Genomic DNA, 17,875 nt, shown 5'->3' with positions numbered 1-17,875 from the left:
ATGCGTGCACATGCACAGGCACACGCACACACACACACACACACACACATAAATGGGTTCAAAGCACGTTCAGGGGGGCCACCAAGAAACACATGGACCCTCCATTATTCTGCTGGTCCTGAAAGGTGCCAGGGCAACAGGTCTGTGTTCATTTACAGACGGGTAGTCAATGGGGATTGGATAATCCTCCGATAGCATCTTTAGATAGTGTAGCATTTTGAGTATTTGAGTGTTTTCGTGCTTTGGGGGGAGGAGGGAGGAGGGGGGGAGAATATTATTGTGCAGTTGAGCTAATACAACACGCTAGGTCACAGTCTAACATGAGTGTCTGTTCAAATAAGAGATAATGTTAGCGTCCTCCTGGGGTAAATACCACTTGAATTCTGACCTAGATTCGACAGCTACAGTTGAACGTATCGGTTTCTCCCTTGTTACACCTACACCTACAACCAAAAGAGAAGAAAACAAAGCTTTGAGAGCACAATGTGAAGAATGTGGCTCAAGTTGTCCACCTTCTCACCGCTATGGGGTATAATCCATTCTAACAACTGTCACATGGCTTAACCCTCCAACGTCTCCACAAGCTCCATATGGAATTCCAGACATTTTTGTGCTGACATTGTTTGACAATGTGCTCAGGAAAGCCCAAGGCTACTAATGAGAGGGCTTGGACAGATGCCTCCAGACAGGTTCCATCATCAAGTGGTTCACCAGCCTGGCCCCGCAGAGTCCAACTAGAAGGATATCATGTCCGGTCCTCACGCTTGTAATGACCGGCAAGCTTCAAACAAAATTGTGCTTTTATTTGCTTCTCTGTGTGAGGATTTACAATCATGAACAGACTGAGTCTCAGATACTTTACCTTACTTCATTTGATTGAAGTATCAGAAATGGTAAATAGTATTCATGAACCCCCCCCCCCCCCCCCCAACAATAATGGTCTCATTACCATACCACATGAGTAGTAGAAGGGGATCACTACAATGCCATCAGAGCCATTGTTGGTAGAGTAGAAAATACAATGGGATCGGAGCCCTCATAATCATTGTAAAAGAAATCCCTTCATTTATGCTCTACTAATTGGCAGGAAACACAAGTTGAACTCATAGCAATGTCCTTTGTTTGAATAGGTTAAGAGTATACCAGCCAGATCCAGAATTAGAGTGTAAATCAATGTGTTTCAATTCAAGGAAGTGGTTACAAAACAATGTAACACACTTAAAACACACATCTTTGCTGATATAGTATACATTTACAATTTTTTCCTTTTTGATTGAAGACTCTTCTTGCATAGTTGTGGAAGCTTTCATCCGCAACAGTGCACACATTCACATACAGATCACCATAATCAGTTTACATTGGACAAAACTCTGTAGCCTGAGAATGTGTTTTTGCTCACTTCTTTGATGTTTGAGTGCATCGCTCTCCCTTTGGGAAAATACACTGATGCCCTCAACGCCCAATGTTACACAGACGTGCAAAAGCACCGAATTTATCATTTAGGAAGTTTCTGTGTGTTGTGCCCGTGTAGTTTTTCTATTGCTATTTAGAGATGTTGACAAATCCTATCCGTATCCCTGCCCTGCTAACCCATAACAACATGGAAGTAATGGTTATTTTTGTGTTTCCCCATACCCAGGCTCAACTGAACAGTGAGATGTCCCTTTTAAAGGGGCTTTGAATCAGCCACATGGAGAGGAGAAAATGACCTTAATCGCTCATTCTGTCGCTGAGGTGTTCCCTTGAACCGCAAACACACTTGCTGAAGCACAAACTAGACTACACTAAATAGACACCTGCGAGCAAAACATAAGCTTCAGGCCCTGCCTTCCACAGCAGTCCTCCATGGATTCCTTTGGCCTTCGCTTTGAGAGAATGAGCAACTTGGACTTGCACCCTTTAAGCCTGCCAATCAGCCGGCTCTCTCCAGCAAAGTCCACCAGCAGCATTGCAGACCAGCTCCCCCACCATCAGCACGGGAAGGGTGACTCCGCCTACAGCTCCTTCTCCGGCGGCTCCACCGTTCCAGACTACCCATCACCCTTCCTCCAGGATGACCTGCAGCCCAGCGCCTTTAACCACTACACCGATCTGAAGTATGTGAAAGCGGTGTACCAACCCTGCCAGGCTCACCAGTCCGAGACAAGGACCATGGACCAGCTGTATCACTCTGTGGAGGCCATCTCTCAGCAGCATCGCAGCATCAACAACCGGCGGCAAAACGGACACGATAGATGTCACGCCGACAGCAAACTGACTGCCTCCCCTAATCCTCCCATTTCCCATCAACCTCCTCCACCTCCGCCCGCACGCCTGGATAGCCTAGTAGCCACGAGGAACCTAGAGAACAGCCGAGGTCACCATCAGGGTACTAAACCCCAACCTCAGCCACTACGCACACGGACGCAGCAAACGCCCTTCAGTCACTTCCAGCCGTCAACCCTGCCTCAAGACGCTCTCAAATCAAACGACACAGCTGATCCAGAGCCCCGCAACCCGGACCTAGTCTATGGGGGCTGGCAGGAAACACAGCAAGAACCGCCGCTGTCTCATCAGCCTCCCAGCTACCGGCCTCCACCTCAACGCCACGACGTGGTCAATTTCTCAAACTTGGAACACATTGTCCCTGCCCATCAGAGCAAATTGGGGCAGCAGCAAATATCAGCAAGCCTCCTTAACAAACCACCAGCTCAGGGCACCAACCAAATGGAGAATCAAAAGAACAGACAGCGGACCAGGAGTAGTGATATAACAAACAAAGGAAGCAATCATTTTGATCGCTATCGCAAAAGGGCGCACTCCGCCAAAGAGAGTTCCCAGAGTCTGGTCCCAGAGCCAGACAGGTCTTCAAGCCCGAGCGGTATCGGCCAGAACTTGACCGCCAGCAGCAGCAGCAGCCAGCATAAGGGACAGTTTTATTTTGTAACAGGTAGACAGACAGGAACCGGTGGAAGAAAACTCTCTGTGTCGTCATGTGCCTCTGAGGCAGGAAGCGAGAGCTCCACCGTGGTGGAGACGTTCACTCTCAGGGAGAAGGAAAGATGCCACAGCACCATGGACAATTTCTTCAGGCCCAACCAGCACAGGCCTTACAAATCCACGGAAGCACTTTCAGATAAGATGCCAGTTTACCCTCCAATGTCTCAGGAGCAGGACTCTGTGTTCGAGAGCCAGGATGAGAACCTGAGTACAACGTTCAATGGACCTTATCCAATGACAACACAGCCCTCCCACGCGTTTGACTCATTAGAACAGATGCACTTGATACAATGTCAGGAGATGGGCCGTCACACAGCTAACAACCCCATCTTCTTCTGTGGCCCAGAGGAAAGTCACACCCTCAAAGGAAATCAAACGCCAGCAAAAGGGGGCGCTAAATTGATAAGCAATGACCAGTTCAACTTTCGCAAGAGAGAAGATCTGGCAAAGAAAGGTAGAAGACAACCACTAGGGGATGTAGCGAGTGAAAGAATCAACAAGGAAACCACTCCACTTCTCTACCATCTGACCGGTGCCAGCAGGGCTGCGCTAAAGCCCAAAAAGGCCGCTTTTAACAATGTAAAATGCGAAGAAACAACCTTTAACAAAGCTTGTCAAAATGACATTAATACACGCAGCAAGGAGAGATCTCTTCCGATCGAAGCCGTTGCAGAAGGTGGTGGGGATGTTATTTTGAATGCCTGCAACATGCTGGATGACTCATTTAAGAAATACTACAAGGAACAGCTCAAGGACGCCCAGTCTAAAGTCTTGAGGGAGACTTCGTTCAAACGCAAGGACCTCCAGCTGTCCTTGCCCCACCGGATCAATGAGAAAAGACTTCAGCTGCGGCCGTCGGTAATGCATCATTTCAGTGCTTCACAGGACTCCGAGACGTCAACAGAAACTCTGACCCCGTCAATAACATCAGGGGAGATGGAGATAGGGAGCATCAAAAAAGAGGTTATGGAGGAAGAGAAGGATGAAGAAGGTCAAAGGGAAAATGGAAGACCTTTGAATGTGGCACAGCCCCAAGTGGCTCGTATTGGCTGCAGGAAACGTCTGACTCAAGAGCAGAAGAAGATGTGCTTCTCTGAACCTGAGAAGCTTCATCAGCTGGGTGACTCCACATACCATTCATCTTGCAGTTCCCTTGGAAATGAATTGGGACGCTTCATCTCAACTGAATGTCTCACAACACAGGAACCAGGACAGCATGGAGAGCAAGGGTTTGTTGCAGCCAGGAGGAAGATCTTTGAGATACGAGGCCGAGCCTTTTCTGCTTCCAGTCTCTCAAAGACAAACCTCAAGAACCTTCAGCACAAAGCGCTGGTGGAGTATGTTGAACGCAAGACGGGCCACAAGGCTGCCGAGCCCCAGCAGCCTGGGCCTCAATTACCACCTCCCCCCAGACAGAGGCACTCTGTTGGGGAGAAGCCAGTTGGGTCGGTTGCCAAGTCCCCTGCAAGCACAGGCGGTCAGGGGTTCAAGACGAAACTCAGCAGGCCGCATTCGGCAGGCCGCATCCTTGATTCTTCCAGCAGTTCCATCAGGTGAGGGAAAGAAAAAGTTGACCATGATGTATTGTCATGATGGTAACTTTGTAGAATTAAGGTTTCTATTCAATTTGTTTTTTTGTCCAAACAGATATGCCCAGTTTTTCTCCGATCAGCAAGCTCACTCTGGATTGTTCCAAGGTAGTGGCCAACCCAGCATGAAGGAGTGCCAGAGTGCTCAAGGAAAGTCTGCCTCTGTGGAGAGCTTGTTGAGCCAGACAGAACCCGCAGACCTCTCCAGGAACCGGTCTAGATCCACACCTTATGCATTTCAGGTAAAACCCCAAATAAGTTTAGACGAACTAAACAGGCCGGTTTTGGTGGGCCCGTGAATTGATTCTTCCACATATATAATGTATCAGTTTTAAATCAACAGACATACCATGTTACATTATCATACATTAGACACAGCTTCCCTTGCTGCATCGCAGTGCTATAGGATTCAAAGTGACTACAGAGTCTCTGGTTTGCTTCTTCATTGCTCTTGTTGGTTCTGCAGGCACATGGCCCAGAGGATGATTCATCTCCGGCTGATGCTATGGAAACCCAGAGGTATGCAGCGGTTTGCCAGACAAAGTCAGATGTATAAGCTACACATCTCCACTTGATTTGCAATGCGTCCCAGTAAAGCCAGTTTAGCCAGCATTCTTTTCTTCTAGATCGGACCCATCATTTAAAAGGAGAAGCACTCCTTCTCTCATTATAAGGTTAAATTGTCGTACAAGTGTTTAACCAGTAGTGCATTTCATAGCATCTTCTGTGATCATTTATACAAAAATAATATGCAAATACATTTGATTTTAATTGCTTTTCATGGTACGCAAAGACACATACATACATTAAAGACAAATTATTTAAGAAAATAAGTTAGAAATAGATGTATATACACATACATGCTTTATACATACTCATATACACATGAACACAAAATTAATAAAACCAGTGGTATAGTGGATAAAATAAGACATTAAAAAGGTAAATGGAAGAAAAATAAAATGCCTAAATTGAGTTGAATGATAATAGGTGGAAAGGGAGTAGTGGTCAGCTGTTGAATGCACCACCCTGGGTTCTAACCAGTGACCTGTTGGGAATGAATGACAGAAGTGAGCCGGGGCGTGCGACTGAGGAGGCCAGGCCGGCAGCCTGGGAGGTCCAGCAGCAGGTCCGCGTGGTCGCCCAGAGGGGGAAGTCCATGGAGGAGCTGGGAACAACGAGGAGCTCCAAACCTCCGGTGCTGAGCAAGAGCTCTGAACAGCTCGAGCAGTTACGGGATCCCGCAGTCAGATCAGGAAGGGAGAACAGGAGCCTGCCCTCTGTCTTGGATGATGGACGACCAGACACGATGGCCCATCTTCAGGGTCTGGAGCAAGCAAGGCAGAGCATGGAGACCCTTGGCCTGGAAAGGACCCGGCCACAAAAATGGACCCACAGGAGAACCCCGTCCAAGGCAAGTTCAAACTCACAGCTGGGGGCTGAGGAGGAGAGCCGGCCTGCGGCACATGCAGAAGCCAAGAGCTTGAGTAGATCCGACTCCCCGGCCTCCGGCAACTTTTCTCGGTACAGAATTCCCTCGGGCACTCCTAGCTCGCATGGGTCTGTCCGGGACGAAGGAAGGCTCAGTGTACCTGGCAGTGAACCCTCTGACCCCCGGTCACCAAGCGGACTGGAGAGCAGAGAACGGGGCATCAAATCGACCCCGGCCAGCCTATCCATGCTCAGTCAGGCGAAGTCTCCAAAAGAGAGCAAGCCTGGGTCCAGGTAATAATAACTATTAATAGTAATGACTATTTATGATACATCATCATCTTTATTCTAAACTCGAATGTTAGTTATTAAGTGAGTACCGGTATACGCGTGGGTCCGGTAAACTAAAATATGTAAAAACATCCAATCCCCTCAACATCAATCCTGGTCCCCTAATCAGCTTCCCTTTCCCCAGAGACAGAAAGTCGACCGGTGGGTCTGCGTCACACCAAGCGTGGCCATTGGATGAACCCCGAGTTGTAGCCCCGCCCCCTGATCCCAACCAGGAGGACGAGCTGCCGTCACCTCCTCTCCTTCCTCCTGGGGTCGGCGACGAGAGCCACGACTCCCCACTCAGCGACGACGTGTTTGAGTCCTGCCCCGACTCCCCCAGCCTGGGTTCCCCAGCGCCGAGCGCTGCAGCCCCTCAACCTCCCCCCCACGGCGCGTCCGAAGCCCCACCCGTTCCCGCCGTGGGCGTGGAGGCCCGCCCCGAGACCACGGGCACACCGGACCCAGAAGGAGAGCCGACACCGGAGGAGGAGGAGGAGGAGGAGGAGGAGGAGGGGCGGGGGGCGACGGAGACCTCGGGGCAGACCCCCGTGGCGAAGCCGGGCTGGACGGAGCTGGTGGCGGCGGTGGCGAAGGCGGACCCGGCGCTGGCCAAGGCCCTGTACCCGCTGGCCGACCGCAAGACGGCGCTGATGCTGATGGAGCAGCTGCTGTCGGAGGACACCCTGCTGATGGAGGAGCACTACAAGAAGAAACAGGGGCAGAGGGGTCCGGCGCAGAGGTAGGGGCTCAAGCGCACAAGGCCGACCGGGGTCGGGGTCGTCATAGTGACGACAGAGTCGACTGTTGTTTGTATTGCTGGGGTCGTTAAATCCATACATTTCCCATTATCTCTAGTGGATTCCCCATATACAGGCCTCACAGAGACGGTAAATATATATCGTCCCCCATATTGATCTCCCGGTAATTCTGGAACCCCTCAACGTGGTGGTTAATAAATCAATCGGTTCTTTGTTTTGTTTGATACATACAGTGTATGTACACGTAAACATTGTATACACATTTAGCGGATCCATGACGGAACGTGGAGAGTGGACATACCTGACAGCTTGACTTTCCTCACAAAGAAAAGATTTTGTTTTTGTGACGTGTTTTTATGACAAGGTTTACACACATAGTAGGAGGCCTTTCTTCATATTAAATGATACTGTCTACCAGCTGACTGTCTATAGATGACCAAATGGCTAGCAGCAGAGCCCCCTGATGTGTCTGTGTATCGTGGAACAAGCACAAGCATTGTGTTGAGCCCAAAGCACAAGCCACGGAATCCTGTTCATATGTGTAGCGTGGCCTGAAAAAACATTATAATCATGTTGTTTTAATGGAGCAAAACACACAGTGTGCAATTGTGCAGGCGCAAACATTCTATTACATTATTCTGCTTGTCTTGAAGCAGGTCCAGAAAGGGGTTTAGAGTTAGATTTTGAACAATATGTCCCTGCATGTATTGTCTATCAATAATACAATTGTGTAAAAAAAAATGAATAGCCATCCTGATGCAGCAGTGAATGTAATGATTGTGTTGACTCAGTGGTAGTTTGCACAACACAGCATATTCCTCTCTGTTTCCAGTGCTGCGGATGTCCAGCCCTTATCTGCTTTTGACGAAGACGACAACCCTGTTCCAAGTTCAGATCCACAGGTCCAGGCGAACATCACTGAGAAGAAGGTGAATTTAGCTATTAGAATAGTCTTTTCTTTCTTTCCTCGTCTCTTCAGCATTTGGATTAAGGAAATACATTTACACTTAAGGCTTAGCTGTAAAGGTTGGCCGTGCATTTGGGAAAAAAATAATTTCAGGGGTGTTTTCCATATTCATACTGTCTTCTGTACTCTGTACTATAAATGTAATATTCACTCACAATTGGGTTCCTTCACCTAGCCGCCATCTTGGTTTCAAGCGCTAGCTAGCATCTAGATCCAAGATGGAGCTGCGAAGGCCACTAGGTGAATAAGGCCGAAACGCTGCCTCTTCTGGCCATCTCCTGGACATACTGAATGTATTCAATAAGCTATCAGGTTCACAGAGTAATGACCTAGAGACAGGCGAAATGTGTTGATCAACCAGCCTATTCATACCCAGTCATTTGTATTTGTATAGCCTGTGAATTAATGAATAGTCTGCATGTATAAAGTGCTTTCCTAACCATTGGCCACTCAGAGCACTTTATAATATTTCACCCATATAAACATTCACCCACCAATGCACACATTCACACCCCGACGGAGGGGCATCCTCCATGCAACGCGACAGCCAGCTGGTCAGGAGCAGTCAAGGGGAGGTTTTTGCCCAGGGACACCTCGACGCTCGGCGAGGAGGAGCCGGGGATCGAACCAGCAACCTTCCAGTTACCAGCCTCCCTGCTCTGCCTCCTGAGGCCACAATTCAATTCAATTAAATTCAATTCAATTTTATTTGTATAGCCCTTAATCACCATTACAGTCTCAAAGGGCTTAACAAGTCAAATATTTATGACACCCCCCTTTACCCAAGCCCCCACAAGGGCAAGAAAAAACTCCCTTGAAATTAGCAAGGAAGAAATCTTGAGAAGAAACGCATAGTGGGGGATCCTTCTTCCAGGGATGGTCAGGAGTGCAATGGGTGCCATAATTGACATACAGGTAAATACATGCACAAAAATGGTGATGTGGTGCTGGCCGGTTGACCATGAGGAGAGTCCAGGCATCCAGTCCAGTCACCGCAACACGCTAGAACAGACAGAATAGTGAATTAAGACAGAATAGTGAATTACAATGCCTCCTGTGGGATTCACAGGCCCCCAGGAGACCTCCCACAGCTCCGACCCCATGTCTAAACCTCTCCCCCTCCCCCCGTGTGTGTGTGCGTTGGCAGCGCGTCCTGGTGTCCTACGCAGAGGAGCGCCTGCGGGGCCTGGAGGCGGAGCGCGGGCCCCTGCAGGCGGAGGTCCAGGAGAACGCGGTGCGCGGGGAGGCGGTGCTGGCGCTGGTCCGGCAGCGCTGCCTGCCCCTGGAGGCGGAGCGCTACAGCCTCTTCGTCGGGGACCTGCAGCGCGTGGTCAGCCTGCTGCTCTGCCTCTCGGCCCGGCTGGCCCGCGTGCAGAACGCCCTGAGCACCGTGGACCAGCACACCGACGCAGAGGAGAAGGTAGGCCCCGGGGCGCGGCACAGGAGCCGCACGCTGAGGGCGTTGAGCAGGCTGGGGGCATCCAACACGCTGGGGGCATCCAACACGCTGAGGGCATCCAACACGCTGAGGGCATCCAACACGCTGAGGGCATCCAACACACTGAGGGCATCCAACACGCTGAGGGCATCCAACACGCTGAGGGCATCCAACAGGCTGAGGGAATCCAACACGCTGAGGGCATCCAACAGGCTGAGGGCATCCAACACGCGGAGGGCATCCAACAGGCTGAGGGCATCCAACAGGCTGAGGGCATCCAACACGCTGAATGCATCCAACACGCTGAGGGCATCCAACACGCTGAGGGCATCTAACAGGCTGAGGGCATCCAACACGCTGAATGCATCCAACACGCTGAGGGCATCCAACAGGCTGAGGGCATCCAACAGGCTGAGGGCATCTAACAGGCTGAGGGCATCCAACACGCTGAATGCATCCAACACGCTGAGGGCATCTAACACGCTGAGGGCATCCAACAGGCTGGCATCCAACAGGCTGAGGGCATCCAACACGCTGAGGGCATCCAACACGCTGAGGGCATCCAACACGCTGAGGGCATCCAACAGGCTGAGGGCATCCAACACGCTGAATGCATCCAACACGCTGAGGGCATCTAACAGGCTGAGGGCATCCAACAGGCTGAGGGCATCCAACAGGCTGAGGGAATCCAACACGCTGAGGGCATCCAACAGGCTGAGGGCATCCAACACGCGGAGGGAATCCAACAGGCTGAGGGCATCCAACAGGCTGAGGGCATCCAACACGCTGAATGCATCCAACACGCTGAGGGCATCCAACACGCTGAGGGCATCTAACAGGCTGAGGGCATCCAACACGCTGAATGCATCCAACACGCTGAGGGCATCCAACAGGCTGAGGGCATCCAACAGGCTGAGGGCATCTAACAGGCTGAGGGCATCCAACACGCTGAATGCATCCAACACGCTGAGGGCATCTAACACGCTGAGGGCATCCAACAGGCTGAGTGCATCCAACAGGCTGAGGGCATCCAACAGGCTGAGTGCATCCAACAGGCTGAGGGCATCCAACACGCTGAGGGCATCCAACACGCTGAGGGCATCCAACACGCTGAGGGCATCCAACACGCTGAGTGCATCCAACAGGCTGAGGGCATCCAACAGGCTGAGTGCATCCAACAGGCTGAGGGCATCCAACACGCTGAGGGCATCCAACACGCTGAGGGAATCCAACACGCTGAGGGCATTCAACAGGCTGAGGACATCCAACACGCTGAATGCATCCAACAGGCTGAAGGCGTCCAACACGCTGAATGCATCCAACAAGCTGAGGGCATCCAACAGGCTGAGGGCATCCAACACGCTGAGGGCATCCAACACGCTGAGGGCATCCAACAGGCTGAATGCATCCAACAGGCTGAATGCATCCAACCGGCTGAATGCATCCAACAGGTTGAATACAACCCACATGCTGAATCCATCCAACACGCTACATGTTGAAAAGAACATCTAACATGCTGAATACATCCAACATCCTTAACACATCCAACATGCTACTCGTTGAATACAACGTCCAACATGCTGAACATCCAACTTACTTAACTTCCAGTCAATGTTTTTCTTTCCTTGTGTTGGCTTCAGTTTCAGCGTTGAAACTGTTGTAAAACTGACTCTTTTCCCTTAAATTAAGAGATTAAATAGCAAAAAGTGATTTCTTGCATTCTACCATCCTTTATTGTTTGCTTGTTATTTCAATTTTTTCTCCCAGCAATTAGACCTGAGGGAAGATTTGCACATAATTAGTTTGGCTATTCACCCCATATCACATTTCATGAATTAGTCAGAAAGCATTTTCTCTCTTCGATATCAATGGGAGCCACATTCTAAACTGTAAACATCACTGGCAAGTGTCCAGTGCTTAAGTCGTAGGTCACTTAGAGTTAATCCCAGTAGCTCATTTAAATGAGACATCATGTTCATCTTCTTGTGTAAACTCTTAGCACACACTTTGATTCAGCAATCTTTACCCTTGAATGTATGTCTACAAACATCCATCCAGAGAGACAGACGTATGATCGGGAGTTGGTTTAGCTGAGCAAGAAGCCAAGAATATGATGGCTGAGTCTCTAGTGCTCCAGGCATAAAGCACAGGCTGCCCGGGAGCAGCACGCAGCATGTGTGTGTCTGCGTCTGCGTCTGCGTGTGCACAAGTGCGTGTGCTTATGTGCGTGTGTGCGGGTTGACCTACTGATCTGCAAACATCTGGGGGAGAAAAGAGCAGTGGAAGGATGACGTATCAGTGCGGTTCCTCCCCGCCAGGAACGACCTGTGGATTTATCTATGTCGGTCAAGACCACCATGGTCTAATCTTTATTTGAGATTGAACGGCCATAAAACACTTTTCTTCTTTTTTTCATAGTTTGGCTAAACAGTCTAATTGTATCTGTATCTGAAGGCCTGAGTTTCCAGGCCAGAGCGATCCAATTATTTTTCTGAATCTTGAATAAAGTTTAGGGCAACAGAGTTTCATATAGTCAAATCTAAAGGAAATAACAACAATTATTAAAATGGAGGAATTTGCAATCTGAGTTCTCTGTCATACTGCCCTGTTCACTTCTGAAACTCAATGGTGTTTTGCTTGGTGAGTTCCCCTTTATTGTTGACCCATAAACAAATGTGCACGTGTTTTTCCACTTCCAGACATGTTTAGGAGCTCATTTGTCTCAGCGCTGTTATCAGCAACACTCTTGTTGACACTGGCTCACCGAAACTGCCGCTTGGTTTCGATGACATGGCGTCTCCCCTGCCCTCTGTCGCCGGATTCCAGTACTGCCTTCCCTCCTTCCACACACATCGTTCGATGACTCTTCCAAAAAAACAAACAAACCTACGACACCTACCGCGTGTCTAATTAAACGAATTCCCAATGAAGGTATTTAAGCTCTCTGTCATCGACAGTAGGCCCAAAGGGATGCTAACCCTCCCCCTGCTTTGAACGTGTGAACAGTGTAGGAGGGTTCAACGTTTAAGGGTTCATTCAAGGTTCATTCATGTCATTCAAGGTAAACGGCTCAAACCTCCAAAAGGTCCCATAAGGTCACACCGTAATGCCAACTACTTTGCCCGGGCTGAACCAACAGCAAATACTTAAAGATCACATATCATTCTTTTTTAGGGTTAATAATTGCATTTAGGGCTACTACTAGAATAGGGTTACATGACTGTATGTTACATATACCCCTTATTATTCTCACACTGTTAGATTTGTATCATGTTGCTTTACGGCCCAGAGTAGCTCAGTCTGCTGTGATTGGTCAGCACGTCGTCTCTGTTACAATTGGTTGGCGAACGCTTTGCGCGTGCGTCGGCAAATTCACCCCCCCCCCCCCCCGGCTTGGACTTGGATTTTTCCAGCTTAGCAGTCGTTAAACATGTGTACATACGTCACATGACAGTCTAAGGCAAAGGGAAAATCAAAAAAGCATAATGTGTTTAATTTCTCGTCTCTCCTTCCCCCCTGCCAGGAGTCCCTGGACAGCCGCCACCGCCTGCTGTGCAAACAGCGGGAGGACGCCAAGGACCTGAAGGACAACCTGGACCGGCGGGAGAGTGTGGTCTCCGCCTTCCTGGCCCCCCAGCTGAGTGGCGCCCAGCTGGGGGGCTACCGGCGCTTCGTCCAGACCACCGCCTCGCTGCTCATCCGGCAGAAGGACCTGGAGGAGCGGCGGCAGCTGGCCGAGGAGCAGGCCGAGGCCCTGAGGAGCAGCCTGCCGCCGGGCCCCTGAGGGCCCCAGAGGGGGAGGGAGGGGGAAGGGGACCTCACCCAGTTCGTGGTACAGGTCCCTTCCCCATGTCGGAATCATTTTTCTTTTCGCCTGAGAAACTTTTTCAAGCACGTCCGTGGTCAGTTGTACGTTGCCCCGACCCATTGACTGCCCAAAGCGCCTTAAGCCTGTTCTATAAGGTTATTCTCCTCTGTCACCTCACTCGGCCATGATGGGCTTTTCTTCTTCCTGTATTTTAACGAAACAAACAAAAACATACATGAGCCCCCCCCCCCACACCATCCATAAGGCTGCTCTCCCACACGGCGGGAGGTAAACTGACTTTGTTTGGCCTAACTTATCCCACATTTTTCTCCTTGGCCCCAGTGAACTGCACGCCAGGCACACTGTCTTATCCCCGACCCCTCCCGACCCCAAACTCTTTCTGGTGTATTGGTTGTCGGCCTCGCCAAAACCACCAATTTGTCCCTCAGAAAGGGTTTCTGTTCGTCTTATTACGCGGCATGTTTGTGGCCGTTCAGACTTTCAGAAGAGCTTGCTGGACATTCCTGCGTGTCTTGATGGAGACGTTTGCTGTGGAAGCTTTTCCTTCAGGGCTGCCATGTTGATCAGCAGTTGCTTATTTTTTACTTGTTTGTACAAGAGTACAACCCCTGACGTCCGTCACTGTGGAACTTAGAACAAATCACAATCACACACACGCACGCGCGCACACACACACACTCGCACCAATACACACACACACACACACACACACACACACACACACACACACACACACACACACACACACACACACACACACACACACTCACACACACTATAAGCTTTAAGAATGTATCTGGACCTTGAAGAGTGGTCAGTTAGCAGTAAGACAAGCCTGTGCGAGGGTGCTGTATGTAATTTCAGTTAGATGTAGTTAAGGTGTTGAGGATATCATCCTTTGTTAAAATGTAATTTTGTATTTTAAAATACAGTTCAGGTTATGGCACTAGGTATAAAAACCAAAAAAAGTTGAATGAAAAAAGCACTTTGTGATGATGAAAAAATGCACATTTCTTCAAATCGAGTTTGTTTTCAAAACACTATTTCAACTTTGAAGTCAATTCGTTCCCCATTTTATTTTTGTTTTATTTCCATGTACTGTTTTCCATAATGTTAATAGATTTTCAAATAGGAATGTTTCACATGCATTTGTATAGCTCATTATCACAATTACAGTATCAACTGGCCCAATATTCAAAGGATGGGTGGAAGACTCCCTTTAACATAAAACTTCAGGCGAGCAAGGACAAATACCTTTCAGATGGATGGACAAGGAGGAATCTTTGAGAAGGGGCTTTGAAAGAGGGACTCCCCTTCTTAAAGTATATCCAGCTGGCGACTTCGTGTTCATATGATGACAATGACATCAGAAGAATGGACAGTTCATTTGACAATTATTGGGTCATTGGCGTTTTTGTATTGAAACTGATTCTAATCTTTTTCTTTAAATTATTTTTCATGAAACTGACATTACAACATCACCCATTATATCCCCTAGTGTTCTCCTATGGTACTTAAGATACTTGAATTTATTTTTTAATTCTTCCGTTAACATTGTTTTCAATACTTTGTCCTAGTTTCGCAATAACCCCTGGTTTCGTAAACATTGTAATTGGGGCACAAATTGGTTCAAAACTATCATTCCCTAATTATCCTCGAATGAAAAGAATCTATTCACAACTTTCCAAAAACAAATCAGTGTGTTCTCCTTTAATATCCATTCTTTGTTTTGGTTGCATACACTTTCCAATGTTTTCTGCTAAACAGATCTCCTCCCCCCCTCCTCCCTTCGCCACCGCTAAACATTTCTGTGGAGATTGACCTTCTTGTCCGGTGGAGTTGGCTAAACAAACACGTGTTTGTTTTGGCCTTTGCACACATGCACTGCCGCTCTTTGAGGGTGGAGAGGGGGCAGAGTAGGAGAGAGAAAGGGGGACTCTGCATTGTTTCCTATAGGGAACAGTTGGAATTCCTTATGCATGTGAAAGGCCAAATCTTTGGCCTCGCACTCAGAGTGAGAGGGAGAGAGGGGAGGAAGGAAGGAGGGAGAGAGAGGAGGTATAGAATGACTGAAATACACCAACAAAGAATGGCGCTCATTCTTATTCTCCAGCAATGGTACTTATCCGTTTTTTTTTTTAGCTTCTGCTATGTATGCATCCTAACTGACAATCGGCCACTTCCCAGGTGGTTTGAGTTTCTTTCCCTTTGTGGTTGAAACAGTGTTTGGTTGAAGTCGACGGAGCATGGGCCGGATTGGAAGCAGGATGGTAATGTTTGTGTAGCTGGGTGTTTGGTCTCCAGTAGTGGAGGGAAAGTGACAGGCCTTAACATAAACTGCCCAAAGGCTAAGCAACACAGTCTTCCTCTCAAAGAAAAAAATCTCTTGCTGTATTATTTTTATTTGGTGTGCTTTCCCTGTTTGATATAGTAGTTTTGTACCCTCTGTTGGATTTGTGAATTTCCCTACTGTTTATAATATTGTGAATAAATTAAGATACTTCCTCTCAAATGGCAGCATTGTTATTGTTTTATTAAATCATATTTGTTCGAACTAATTTGGAAGTAAGTTTAGGAGACGACTACAAACGATTAACGACGTCGTAATAACCTTTCTTCATATGGTATTTTAGTTCTTTACTGCCCTCTTCTGGCGTAAACGGAAATGTACCAACCATAAGTCATTAAGTGGTGGGTTTATTGAGCGTGGGAATTACAGAAACAAAAGAGCTGACATTCTTATTATAGCAGTAAAGAGAATATGAATAGAGAATATTTTTTGTGTGTTTCTCATAGTCAAGTGTTGTTAAACGTTAAAATAGGTAAAAAAGATCAATAAAAAGAGTGAAGGAAAGTGAAGAGAGTTTAGCTTCCTATAGCTATGAGTGCCTCCTTATATGGGGACATCGCATGGCCCTGGAACATAGGACCCATCCCCATGGAGTACCCAGGAATGTGCTCTGTGTGGTTGGGCCAGAACATGGTGCTGCTCACACAGATTGTCCTCCTAATAGCTTTTTTTGAAGAAGATGGAATAGATTTCTTTCCTCTTATCAACTCCTCTCCTCAACATTTGCTGTAAGGTGCAGTTGTAAACATTCTCACTATATATACAGAATACTAGGAGGCCCAGATGTGTATATGTTGGATTATGGTTGATAGAGTGTGGAGATCTAGTCCTTAATAGCTGTTTCATTTGGTCAGAACTTGGAATGCCTCCCAGATTGTTTGTATGCGTGTAAATAACCGTCTATTATTAGCTCTCAAGTGGAATGTGTTTTTCTTAACATTTTTGTCATTTTTCGTGCTGATAGTGAATCCGTCTCATTTAGGGAAATTGAGAGAGACACAGGAAATAATCTATACTATAGACCCAATAGAATAACTCCTTCTATTCTCATGCATTGTTCTGTATATGAGGGAGAAACACAACTGGTGCACCAAATGTGTATAAAACATGAAGTTGAACCGGCATATATTATACACCTAGTTATATATCATTATCTCACTCTGATTAATTGCTCCATAATCCCCTTAATGGGGGCCCCAGAGTCAAAACATTCAACCACTTAACTCAACAAAGAATATACATAAAGGAAAATATATCAGACACTCTTTTACCCTCACAAGGACAACATAATAGTAACTCACCCTCATTGACAAGGGAGGAGGGAGAGGGAAGGAGGGAGGGAGGGAGGGAGGGAGGGAGGGAGGGAGGGAGGGAGGGAGGGGAAAGGAGAACAGCTGTTGCAGACAGTGAGTGTGACAGTTTGAGACAGAAAGACTGAAAACACACAGGAAATGTGAAAAACGAGAAAGTAGCGTCATGAAATAAGAAAACACAGACAGTGGAAAAAAGTGAAAGAGGAAACTCTTGTACCTTGGAATGTATTCAACCCTGCCCACTGTTTCCCCTTTAATTTGTCTCTATGAAACCAACGTAATGGTATATGTCAATATATTTTTGTGGGCTAAACAGAAAGAAAAGTCAAAGGCTAACTCACAGGAGGCAAGACAGATTCTAGTTTCTGGTGGACAAGAGGATGCCATGCATGCACCCGCATGACAAATGCACGACACAACAGAAACATGCACGCACACACACACACACACACACACACACACACACACACACACACACACACACACACACGCACACATCCATCCATCCAGTCAGCCCATCAGTCACTGTGATTCAGCAAATCCCAGACACAAGGCCAGGAGTTGGGTGCGAGCCAGGCTGCAGAGAAACATTTTTGGCTCGCTCAGGACGACTGATGATATTACAGTTATCTTTAAAGAACGTGTGGAGGAGGAAATCCTGCTAGGGATAAGCCATTACCCAGCAACAAATGTACACAAAGTATAAACAGGATATCCCCTGCAAACATGTGCACACTTGAAACCCTCCCTCATTAATTGTAGTTTGTAGTGACCTTATTTGCCACCAGATCCTTCATAGGTGTCTAGAAGTAAGCCTCCTGGTACTTTTGGCCGGCACCACCACACCTGCCCCTAGTACCACCAAACTGCAAATCAAAAGTAAGTCTT

General features: G+C 47.9%; 1 protein-coding gene across 2 annotated transcripts in view; it reads left to right on the top strand.

Annotated features, from left to right (window-relative positions):
* Positions 1 to 15,823, top strand: part of shroom1 (shroom family member 1) — a 34,028-nt gene extending 18,205 nt beyond the window's left edge. The window contains exons 2-9 of one of the 2 annotated variants that reach the window (XM_079737916.1): positions 1,640 to 4,532; positions 4,627 to 4,810; positions 5,035 to 5,087; positions 5,640 to 6,293; positions 6,475 to 7,071; positions 7,923 to 8,019; positions 9,205 to 9,477; positions 13,019 to 15,823. In XM_079737916.1, coding sequence (XP_079594042.1) covers positions 1,846 to 4,532; positions 4,627 to 4,810; positions 5,035 to 5,087; positions 5,640 to 6,293; positions 6,475 to 7,071; positions 7,923 to 8,019; positions 9,205 to 9,477; positions 13,019 to 13,279 — 4,806 coding nt within the window. In that variant the 5' untranslated portion in view covers positions 1,640 to 1,845 and the 3' untranslated portion in view covers positions 13,280 to 15,823. Of the gene's footprint in view, positions 1 to 1,639; positions 4,533 to 4,626; positions 4,811 to 5,034; positions 5,088 to 5,636; positions 6,294 to 6,474; positions 7,072 to 7,922; positions 8,020 to 9,204; positions 9,478 to 13,018 lie in introns of both variants that reach the window. The other variant, XM_079737915.1, reaches the window with a different exon arrangement.
* The last annotated feature ends 2,052 nt before the right edge of the window (positions 15,824 to 17,875 follow it).

This window comes from Pollachius pollachius (assembly GCF_949987615.1).
Source record: "Pollachius pollachius genome assembly, chromosome: 6".
Classification (NCBI taxonomy): Eukaryota; Metazoa; Chordata; class Actinopteri; order Gadiformes; family Gadidae; genus Pollachius; species Pollachius pollachius.
The sequence above is the reverse complement of the archived record's forward strand: the minus strand, read 5'-3'. Positions and strand labels throughout refer to the sequence as shown.